This window comes from Nestor notabilis, unplaced genomic scaffold, assembly GCF_000696875.1.
Source record: "Nestor notabilis isolate BGI_N333 unplaced genomic scaffold, ASM69687v1 scaffold2724, whole genome shotgun sequence".
NCBI lineage: Eukaryota > Metazoa > Chordata > Aves > Psittaciformes > Psittacidae > Nestor > Nestor notabilis.
In genome coordinates, this window is record NW_009924974.1 from 21650 (window position 1) to 34059 (window position 12410).

The window sequence follows — 12410 nt, forward strand, 5'->3', positions numbered from 1 at the left end:
AAAACACACACCCCCCCAAACCCCACACAAGAACTCTGCTCCCTTTGCTAAATCAACATCCATCTTTACCAGCCTAAAACAATCATAAAAACACGCACTGAACATGTTGGGAGATACTGTTTTTCTGCCCAAGGCAACCACATGCCTTATGCCTGTATTAAAAAAAGAGTTGGCCCACTTTATAATAGCCATACAGACTGGTATTTGCATTGCCAAGGTCTGGCGTTTTTCCTCTGAGAGTGTGGGATATGCTCAGCTGGAATATCTAACCAACTAATTACAAAGATGTTTAAAAGCATTTTGAATCCAATCTATGTTGTATTTTCTTCCCTGTTCTTTTTAGAAAGTTAACGTTTGGAACAAGCACACATTTAATTCCATCCTTCCCCCATTCCTCATATTCTGCTTTAAATGCTCTGAGCTACTCGGATTACAGTAACTTGTGAAGCACCATGCCCCAGAAAAGACACGCATGGAAATGGCAACAAATGATGAAAGGCTTTTATTGTGCAATGATTTCAAAATGCTGGAAATCCCTTTGTATTTCCCTTCGCTTCACTTTTTCCTCCCCTCCCTGGCAGGGAATAAGGAAACAGCCAAGTTATTCTATAGCTAGTTCCCACCACCGTAACATTCTGGTTCCCATTGAGCTGTGCCTTCAAGCAGAAACAAGAACAAACATTTACAGCTCCATTCCCATCCATCTAGTAGACAGGAAATCACAGATGCTTCATTATATACCTCCCGCTGGCACTGATGAGGTAGAAGATTTGTATAGAAAGGAGGGGGAGGCTTGGACAAAACACAAGAGTCATTGTAATTGTCCTCATTCATAATTCTTTTAGTTAATGTCAGCCAAAACATCAAGCTACTTTAAGCTTTTCCTCACCGTTAAAAAATACAGGCATTGTTAACAGCATCTCAAGAACCTTTCACAGACAGTCCAAAGATCATCTATACGAACTTAAAGAAAATAGGAGGAGGGAAAAAACACAGGATCATTTTGTGTAACTGAATTTTATTTTATATATAAATAATAACAATAGGCTGGGGAATTTTGAGACTTGCTACTTGCAATGCTGACCCTGCAATGGGACAAGCATGGGCAGATGTAAGTCCCACTGCAGAACGGAGGACAAGGTCTCAAGACTGCCCCAAAATATATATATATAGTGTCCTTTCAGTTTCCATACCAGAAGCCCAAGCAGCACACCGTCAATCTTTCCTGAGGCAGAAGGCAGATTAGTCACATTCAAATCACAATAGATTCAGATGGTTTTCCTTTTTCTTGGGAAATGGTTGCTCAGATCTGTATTTTTTACATTCACCTACAGCCAAAGACAGAAGGGGGAGAGGGAAGGAGGGAGAAAGCAGAGTTAAATATCATAGGCCTTTTTCTTTCCATTGTTGAAATGCAGTTAAAACTTTTTTCCTTTGATGTGGGAAGTTGATCAAAATGTATTTGAGGAACATTCTCAATACCAATTTACTACTAGTAAAGATATTTAACTCTTCATATTACTGACATTGGAGCACTAATGATTATGCCTGCTCTTGAGAACTTGATTCCTATAGTTGATCTGTGCAGAAATGCACAAGAGAGGACATTTCGCAGCAACAAAACACCAACTGGAATCTCATGTAACAAACCAACTTTCTCAAAAAAAATTTTTTTAATTCCCATCAAATGCATTTTATCCTAATCTGACTTTACTATGGTGTAAACTTAGGGTATTTCATCTCAAAGAAATGGAATTACGTAAATATGGAACCCCAGCAGAGTGAGAATGAGATATGCTATCTTCATGGAAAAACACAAAGCCATACCACTCTTCAGCACAACAGCTGGATAAAATTAAAGCTTGCTTCTCCCACAATGGGATGTGGTTTGAGCTGTAGTTTGCATATAATTATTGATGACAAACACGCTACAATAAAGGAGGTGCAATGCTGCTGGGTTTTGGAATGGAGAGATACGTTACTGTCTCCAACACACAGTGATTTTGTCCTTGGCTGACCATTTACAATTCAGAAACCCATGCTGTGGCAAATCATTGAGGAAAATGAGATTGTCTTCATTTTAGAAACCACATTCAGCCAGGAGTGTTGCCAACAGTTGGAAATACAGTGAGACTTTCAGGACTGATCTCATTCCGAATAAACAAATATGTCTTTTCCAAGATCACAGCAGCATTCTCCAACTTCTGGGATCATCCAAATCCAACAGAACATCTGGGTATGGAGTTAAATAACTGGATTTGATTTCAAGCAGAAGTAACAAGCTGCCACCCCCGCAGAACAGCTGAAAACTGGTACTGAGCTGAACTTTGACTAGGTCAGAAATCCAGCGGTTCCAGGTATGTACCACCTCCAGAAACAGCATGTGGTGGAGCAAGCAGATTTCAAAACCAGCAGCAGATAGGTACTGTAAGCACCTGAGCAACAATCTTCACTCTTAAAAAAGCCCCACAGACATCTGAACATCTGTGACAGCAGCTGTTAGTGAGCTTTTCCTCAAAACTTAACTTACAGTTATGTTTTTTTATGTAAGAGAGAGAGAAAGCATATCTATGATTAAAATCCTAAAGACAAAGGGTCTGGATACCAACTTTACTGTAAGTCTCTCTGACAGCTTTTGTTCCTTTTCTTCCATCACCTCCCTTTTCCTTTAAGCAAAAAGCACTAACATTTCAAACAGTGAATAAAGACCTAACTGAAATTATATTTACATAGTGAGAAATGCTAAAAGCAAAAAAAAATTTTTTATGGATTAGTTTGTAATGAACCTTGATACTTCTAAGTGTCTCACTTAAACGAAGGTTCAACTTTCCTGGCTTTTTATCATTTAGTAGCCATGACCTAGTTCACAAGGAGCACAATATTTTAGTGAATTTAGAACAGCTTTTTCTTCCTCTTGGTTCTCCGGGGTATCTTTACTCAAAAAAACAACCAATCCCACTGTTACTCCTTTTTTAAATTCTTTTTTATTTTCCATGGCTATTGTGGAAAATACTTGGAAAATGGGTGTTCTTTAAGACTTTATATTCATATGTCTGAAGGAAAAACTAACACACGCAGTAAATCAGCCAGCCAGCATACCTTTGCCCTTGTGAGAATTACCTATAGCAATTAACAATATATTAAGGGAAACACAACATTAGAAGCTACTTTTGCTTTTAACGCTGACCGTGCGAGAGTGGAACGCTGTTGCTCAGCAGATGTACGCGTTCCATCACATCTGCAAATATTTGTGACAGGTGATGATGCATGGAAGAAAAAATTGGTGCAGTTTCCTAAATCAGGACTCTATCTACAGAGCTGGCAGTTAGGTAAAACCAAGATTTTTCTGGTAAATGGAACACTGCGTACAAAAATAATGGGGAGTCCCTGCAATGCTAAGAACACTTTCTGATGAAAACGAAGTTTTTAATACAATGTGAAAACAATACAGGGCAATGACAAGCCACCGGAAAACCTGTTCAGAAATGACATCCTTTATCAACTGATTACAGAGCAGACATTATCTGCTTTTTTGTACTAAATGACGTCCAATTACATTATCATTATCAAGTATAAGGCAATTTTTGTCCTATGAAACTGAACCATCTTAAAGCTCAGAGGATGTTTTTGGGTTTGGTTTTCTTGCTTTTCCAAAAACAGTAACCGTCACAGGACTTGCTTGAGTTTGAAAGCAGCCCAGTGGCTAAGCCAGGAGCCTGTGCCTCAACTCGAGTTTCTGGCTTGGAGAACTGGGAAATGAGGCCTCCATTTCCTCCGTCATTCATTCCCAGCTGATGCAGCACATCTCACTGAGGAGGTGCATCAACATGAAAGGTCAGGCATGTTGTGGACTGACTGTTAAAATCTGCAAGATACACACTGTACACTGGCACTGACAAATCTTTAGAGAAAACGTATCGGCAGGGAAGAGGTTTCTTTCCCCTCCTTCATACCTGCAGAGGTGTGATGAAGGCAAAGAGGTTTTGGTATGGGAGGCAGAAATGGGAAGGGAATAAAAAAACCTCAACAGACCAAAAAACGACCAACAATATATGAACAAGGCCTTGCTAAATTAACTTGGAACCCTGGTAGGAGAGAGATATTTACTTGCTATGCTTTAAAATTGAAGAATTTAGGTTGGTCAAATTTGCAAATCAGTTTTTCCAGGTTATTTTGCCACTTTAGCCATACACTATTATCGGTTTTCATCCTTTACCTGTTTGACACCAAGTGATTTGTTGTTCTACTTCTTGGCTTGCTCTTCATTTGAAGCAGCACGGATTTCCAGGGGCTTGTCACCATCTGCATCACCCTTGAGGAGGGAAAAGTACACATAAAATTTAAATTGACGCAACCCACAATTACTGTTTTTGCCAGAACAGAAACTCTCTTCAAAAGCTAAAACAAAAAATCCTTGCAAAGTCAAGTGGTTGATGAGACTAATTCTGTATAATATACTCAAGTATGATCTTCTCCCAAACGGTTTCTAGATTTTAGTCTTCCTGTAGTTAGCTGAGCAATTAAAGCATTTGAAAGAACAAGTAGTTCAACAGAAATGTTTTAATTGACTCATTTTGCCTGCACTAATAACAGAGGATGAATTCCCACAGAGTAGCTGCTGTTTTGCATTCTCTGAATTCTGTTTGGATTTATACAATAGGTCTCTTTTAGTACATATCCTTTGAGAGAGTGTTCTCACACTTTCCCTGAAATAAATGATAAAGTCAAAGAATGAAGAGAGGCTTGTTAGGGCGTCTGGTCTATCTATTTGCCAAGTATGCTGTAACAAACAGGCATTTGATTATAGTTTTAAAGATATCAATAAAAAAATAATACTTAAAGGGCCACACATGGCTCGGAGACCGAAGCACATAATGCACAAGGACAGGCTGAGAGATGTGGGTCTGTTTAGCCTGGTGAAGACCAGACAAAGGGGGAACCTAATTGCTATCCCCAGTTCCTGAATGGGCATTTACATATTCAGAAGAGCTAGGCTGTTCTCAGAGGTTCACACCAAAAGGACACAGGAGCATGGCAAAGTTCTATGACATCTAAGGAGCAAAAAAAAAATATAAATGTCTCACACTGCAGCAGGAGCACTGGAGGAGATTTTCCAGAAAACTTTTTGAATCTCCATCCTTGGAAATATTCAACACTCGATTGCACAAGGCCTGAGCCACCAAATCTTGGTTCGAAGCTGTCTCTGCTTTGAACAGGGGGGTTGGAGGGAGTGATTGGAGGTCACACCCAGCCCCAATTATTCTTAAATTTTACACACGAAAATTAAATGGCATTTTCTTTTTATTCTGAAAGGTATTTTTACCAATATGACTTAAATGTGATGGAAAATGTAACAAAAGAAGCCAGAAGAGACTGGAAAACAAACATTTCGCAGGATGGGCAAGATTTATGTCCCACCACAAAGCAAACACTATGAATAAAGCATCAAGTCTGTGAGACCTTACATATGCTGTGCTGGGGATATGGATTCAATACACTAAAATTCAGTTATGAAGATAATCCTTAGATTTCTATTTTAACATATGCCTGGCAAGACCTTTAGAAGATAATCCTTTTCAAAACCCCATTTTGTTCTGATCACTACCCTGGATATTTCATAGTATAGGAAATCACACCCACAAACTACACCCACTGCACAATAATGATCTACTCCATAATTTTCCTGTACAGGAACATGTGAGTTATGACATTTTACTACAATTTATAGTGCATAATCTGACTCATGATGCCTCATTTTAAGGATTACTCAATCCTGAATAAATGAGCTAAAAATAAGTTGTTCACAGAGAGTTCTCTGTTTCTGCACTTGCTTGTCTTAACTTGTAAAAAGCCATCATCATCCAGGTAAGCTTCCTCCTCCCTGCTCCCTTTTTGACCTGAAAGAGGAAAACGAACACCTAAACAACACACACAAACCTACAGGAAAATAGGGGTCTTGCTCTGTTCCTTTGTTTCTGTGAGCTCAGTAGATCTCATCACAGGGCTTGTCTCACTACATGTGTTAAAACCAAGTTATTTAACTGAAGCCACTGCTAAACTGCCATTCCTCATACAAACTCATTTACAGAATTAGCAATTAAGATGTTCTATTGACACCATCCACTATATGCAACCACTATGTAAAGAGTGAGCCTGAGTGAGACTGATAAAGCAGCAATATGGGTAGCCAGAAAAGGATGTCCTTCAAGCTGGCATACGAAATAAACACACCTCATTTTACAACAAAGTGTCCAAGTCCTCTAGCCGCACTCAGAACCAGACCAGAAGCAAAAAATGTGTTTAGATCAATGACCCAGAAGACAGACCTGCTCTGTGCCATGATGCCTTCTCATAATTAGAAGTAGGCACATATTCAAGACAGTCTTTCTATGTTCTGGATCCACACAACCGCTCCATAACGTGTCTGGGTGCCCAGAAAAGCCCACACATCAGAGCTCCACCCCACAGTAGAAGGGGAAACATTTTGCATTATTACGCTTCTGACAGTTTGACAGGTGACTAGTATCTCCATAACACATTAATTAGTAAAGTGCTCAATACACTGGGATTCCACAGGATTAAAAATTATGAAAATATAATCATTAATTGAAACTTAATACAATATTTCAACTAAGGGTCCCGATGCAATGCTCTTTGTCAGGTTTCAGTACACCCCAACTTAGGTCACAGTATCTAACAGATACATTAAGACCTAAACCTTAAGCAACAATGATTTCTCTGAAAATTTTCCTTCCATACAGAGAAAAATGACCAAAAGCAAGCCAGCCTAATGTCAAAAACCCCAAATGTGTGGTGGCTTTTTTTCCCCATATTACAGCATAGCCAAGTATAGGCAGCTTGTGATGCGGCCTTTGAAAAGGTCTTGTAGATGGCCAGGCCTTTTTACGCTAGCACCTAACCTTAGAAATTCTACCTCCAAAGGCAGGTATACATCTCTCTCATGCTTATGGAAAACTCTTGCAAGGTAAAGCAGCCACCAGAAAACAACAGCAGCTGCAAAAGAAAAACAAACGCTTGTGTAGGCTCACAGATTAACAGTTTACTTTTTCTTCTGCCCTCTTTTGTTTGCAATGTGTGCTTCCAATAAAGAGAGTATCACTAGTTTACCTTATTCATGCTTCCCCAGTGAATCAATAACAACTTCTTTTTAGTTGAGCTTGAACTTGACCCTCTCAGAAATATGAAGCACTTTTAAAAACATTACTCAGAGCTGCCCTTAAAAAGTCCAACTTGTCTTTCCCACCTCTAACGTTTCAGTTTGCCACTGCCCAGAACAAGGATCCAATCCAGGAGGAGCAGTAATTTTTACGAGGTTTACTCTGTTGTTTTTCTTACTACCAAACAATAAAAGGAGAGCATATGACAGGAAACAGTAGCCAGACAAAGTTTAGACTAGGTATTAGGAAAGATTTCTTTACTGGGAGGGTGCTCAGGCATTGGAACAGGCTGCCCAGGGCAGTCGTGGAGTCACCGTGCCTGGAAGTGTTCAAAAACCATGTAGATGAGGCCCTCAGTGACATGGTTTAGTGGTGGGCTTGGCAGTGCTGGGGTAATGGTTGCACTCGATGGTCTTAAAGTGTCTTTTCCAACGTAGTTGATTCTATGATGACCAAACTTTTGATTGCTTGTTCAGAAGCTACCAAACACAAGTCCTACAAACACCTGCTGTGCAAAGAAGCTTTCTCAGCTGCTTACGCTGTTTTTTAAAGGATGCTCAAAACACAAGCTGACTTAAAAACACTCCTCTCAAACACAATTTAAGCTTGCTACAGTCACAGCCTATGATTCTGACAGTAAAGGTCCACTGACACCAAAGCTTTCCAGTGGGAAAGTTCAGGTTCACAATTCCCCTCATGCTTGCTTTAAGCAACTGCAGGAAACCAGCACCCAGAGCTGAGCAGTCTTTGTGCCTGGAAGCACACTGTCACCAGCTAGCACTTAAGAAAATATCCAGATGTAACCATATAAATAGATTTTTTAATATTTATATCTTACGTGTGTGATTAAGTACCTATACAGGTTATATATATATTAAAAATATATTATTATTGGTAAGTCACAGATGGTTTCTATCAACAGACCAGGCAGGAATGAAAACGAAGCAGTGAGCCACAAGAGTTTTTCTCCATCTCTGAAGCTGTTTAAACAATCAAATGACAGACAGCAGCGGGGGGGAACCAAACCAAAACACAAACCCAGCCGTTTCTGTAAGATCTTATTATTGGTTGGACTGAAGCAGGAAAGAGCACAAACATGAAGAAAGGAACAGGACCTGAAAAGGAGGGTGATTTTAGAGCTCTAGTGCTGTTCTGCCTTTCCACATTTTGGCCACGTCAGTAAAAAACAACGGGTACCCAGCTCAGTGTAAGGGGAACTGAGAGAATGCAGCATAGCTGAAAATACAGCAGAAGTCTTTGAGTGGTATAATGACAAAACAAAGTGAGAACTAACTGAAGAAAATCGTTTTTCTATGTGTTTCAGTACATTCTAGCTCACTGTCTGGAACAAAAACTGGGTTTACATGACTTATTGACCTAACACATGGTCTTGTCACTTGAAGACAGTCACATTATAACGAGAGCTCACAACCCAACAGAACAATGCAACTGTACAGATTACAGAAGCATCGAAACCAGAGGCAGAAGAGGAAGGGCAAAAAAGCTGCAAAAATATCAAATGAGCTGACAAACAGGACCAGATCTGTTAGATATTTATATGTGGTATGTATTGCACTGAAATACTGGCTCTGAAATACTGATCTTTAAGCAGTTGTCTATAAAAAAGTTACTATCCTTTGCACAGAGAACTACAGTCCTTTAGTTTATGCTGTTGTACAAAATCCTCAAGCTGCTATGGTTTGTCCATCCCTTCAACCTAAGGACAGGTATTAAAGCTGACAAACTCAGTCAGTATTAAAGACAGATTGTGGAGAGGGGGGCAGAGGAGAAACTGCAATTTACTAGCCTAACAGTTCAGCTAGTTCAACACTTTTGTAGGCACTGGAAGGCAAGTGTAGAAGAAAAGAAACGTAGGAAAAGATCTCTCATTAATGATGATACTGGGCAGAGCAAAGGGACCAGTTACTCACATAGACTAGCTGAAGGCAGAGCAGGGCATTAGCCTTTGTAACTGCAAACCCCATTGATGAAAGTTTGATGTCACACAAGGCTCCTCAGAAGGGTTTCAAATACATCATTCTAAAAACTGCATAAAAGCATCAGTTGGTATGATTCTCTAGAAATTCTTCACACTACATTTAAGATAAACAAGGTTTGAGGGACACATCTTCCATTTCACTGTCACTTCCCCTGAAGATTTACAACCTGATAATATAAACATGAATACCAACTCCACCGATTTTTGTGGAATTACTTCTTGTGAGCAAAGATCATTCAAGCAATCAAAAGATTTTCAGAAGATAAAACCCTTAAAATAACCCTTAAAATATACCTGGCCTTCCAACAAGATGGTTACATTTCTACTTCTTCCCCCAAATAGAGGAGAGGGTAGGAAAAATGTTTTCCACTTTTGTCCTGGGTTCAGCTATAGCAGTCATTTTTTTCTCCTTCTTAGTAGCTGGTGCAGTGCTGTGGGTTTGACTTTCAGCCTGGGAACAACGCTGATTACACCGATGTTTTTAGTTGTTGCTCAGTAATGTTTACTCTGACCAAGGACTTTCTCAGTCTCATGCTCTGCCAGGGAAGAGGGGAAGTCAGGAGGAAGCAGAGACAGGACACCTGACCCAAACTGGCCAAAGAGGTATTCCATACCACAGCACGTCATGCCCAGTAAAAAGTTTTTTGGAGAGGAGGACACCGGTGCCTCAACCGTTGCCATGACAACTTTATATTGAGATAAAATATACAGAAGCTGAATAACTATTCTTGTTGTCTCTCATTAGGAAAAGGTTTCACCCTTCTGGAAATAAAAGATATGAACACTGATTTTTACTGATGGTACTTGTATAGTTTTAGCAGAGGGCTTTCACCCCGGCATCCTGAAGACCTGGCTCCTTCAGCAAGCCAGCTTCAGGATACCAGAATGCTATATACTGTAAACAGCATATTCAAAACCTTATCAGACTGACTTGCTTCATGGAGTGGCTCCAGCCACAGTGTTTTGAAATGCAGCAGCAGAAGGTCCTGGAATTCATCTTTCTTGGCAGAACTTCTATGTCAGTTGATGTGACCTCAATTTGGCACAGGTTTTTGTTTCATAAAACCTTCAGAAAATTAACATACCACATCTATTTCAATGACATATTGCTGCACAAACATGAAGTTATGCACAGCTGTGGTACCTATGACTACCAAATTATGAGTGATGTAACAAATTAACACAAGCCAAGAAGAGCCACCCATATCTTGCTTGACTATTTGCCAGAATCCTTTGTGTAGCAACAGGAAAATGATAATATGAATGTCACAAAAACAAAAAGTAACAATTTTTGCTCTGGCATGTTTTCACCAAATGGGTTACATATGCTGTAACAACAACTCAAGAATAACATTTCTATTTACCTTCACTAGTTAGGGAATCTAGCTGCCTAGTACCACAATAAGAAATATACGTACAAAACCAACTCAATTCTTCCACAAAGCTACCAAATTAAGACAGAAGTCCCAGAATCTATCTTAGAATGCTTTGCCGATTGTAGTACACAATAGTTAGAAGTATTTCTTTTCTTCCATGACACTTCTGCTTCAGTAAAAGCTCCAATAAGATGCAACTTAAACAGAAATTCTTTTGCTGGAAAAGTCAATAGTGATTTGGTGGATCTAGCCATCTGTATGAAAGAAAGAGTACTTTTTTGCACTGGTACAACCACACAGCATTAGAGACAGACTGAAAGCTTCACCTCTCACATCTCATGTTAGGGACATACCAGTGCTTATGTATAAAAAAGAGGCAGAGGTTTTCATTATTAACTGTGACCAACTGCATCCTGACAGAACATCACATCTTTAAAAAGCCCAAAACAATTAAACCAAAAGAAGGAAAAAAAACCCAAAACCAAACCAAACTCACTCCTACCCCCACTCCCCAGCTCCCCCCCCAAAAAAAAAAAAAAATTCTCAAGTATGTATTTTATACTACTTCACCAATGCAGACTGAAGGAAGTTCCAGACCAGACTTCTTCTATTAGAGATCATTGTCAGTACACATTCTAGTGATTTCTAAAGCACGTGACTTTTGACAACTGCTGTTCAGCTTCTCCAGACACAGGGGAGACGAAACCCTCTCTTTAATAACCTCAGAGGACAAAAACAATGGGGCTGTAGGTTGTATGCTCCAGTGGTAAGGGATCACTGAACATGTGAAACGCAGGCAATTTCATCAAGTGCATAGTGCTTCTTCATCCCAGTCACAGGATTTCTGTATTTTGCCTAATCCATCAAGTAAAATGGCAACAGTTAACACTAACGATACCTGAACTTTAGGAGGAAACCATTCAATGGCATTTTGCTCCTTTGTGTAAGTATCATATTTTGGCAACTAAGGGGTGTGATTTAAAGATTCTGCAAGGAGGAAGAGAAAGAAGTCTGTTTACTTAGTGGTCTCTGCAATTTTGCCTGTCGTTTGTTTTTCTGCTGAGGTAGCAAGTGCTTGCATAAGCCTTACAATAAGATAAAAGCTTCAAAAGTTTTTGCCTTCCAATAACAACCATGTGTTTCCTTTTGAAAGTCTGGGACACAATAAAATAAAAAGCTCAGCTAATTTTTACTGATGCTGTCAGTTTGTCTTTCTGAAATATTTTAATGTTGCCTATTCTTTGTGATACTTTTTGGCAGCCCAGGTTTTAGGAAAGGTACAGTACAATTAACTAACCTTTGTTTATCCAAACAGCTATGCAAGTACAGTTACTGAAGCACCTAGGGCCAATACAGGATGAGTATTCACTGATGAAAAGTCTCCACTCTCATAAAACTCAGCAACTGAACTGAGCTTGTTTGGAACTAGTCCCACACCTAGATCTACCTATGGAACTTGGTCCCATACCTGCAGTCTTTTCAAGTGCAACTGCCTCTCCAAAACAGATGTTTTGGATCTAGCTGCCTAAAGGCTAGATCCCCTTTATGTCTTAGGCCTGTGGGTTGAACACACCATGTTCTGGTCAGATATGACTTCTGGCTTACAACAACCCAGTGTGAACTACTATCAGTCATGAGTTATGGCTCAATCATGAAGTTCACAGCGAAAGACTGTGGACTTTCTGCTGGTTCAAAGTTGTTTTCAAATCACCTGTTAGCTTTTTAAGTATGGCAAAACTGCCTGTGCACAGTTCTGCACAACTGGCTCTAGGTGGCCCTGCATGAGCAGGGGGTTGGACCAGATGACCTCCACAAACCCCTTCCAATCTCAACCATTCTGTGGTTTTATGCAGGAAT

The 12410-nt window shown here is 39.7% G+C and overlaps 1 protein-coding gene across 1 annotated transcript in view; it reads right to left on the reverse strand.

Annotated features, from left to right (window-relative positions):
• Positions 1–999: 999 nt before the first annotated feature.
• The window catches only part of APOO (apolipoprotein O), a 30653-nt gene continuing 19242 nt past the window's right edge, over positions 1000–12410 (reverse strand). The window contains exons 9-10 of the mRNA XM_010012816.1: positions 4217–4312; positions 1000–1328 (exon numbers count right to left, since the gene is read on the reverse strand). Coding sequence (XP_010011118.1) covers positions 4244–4312 — 69 coding nt within the window. The 3' untranslated portion in view covers positions 1000–1328; positions 4217–4243. The remainder of the gene's footprint in view (positions 1329–4216; positions 4313–12410) is intronic.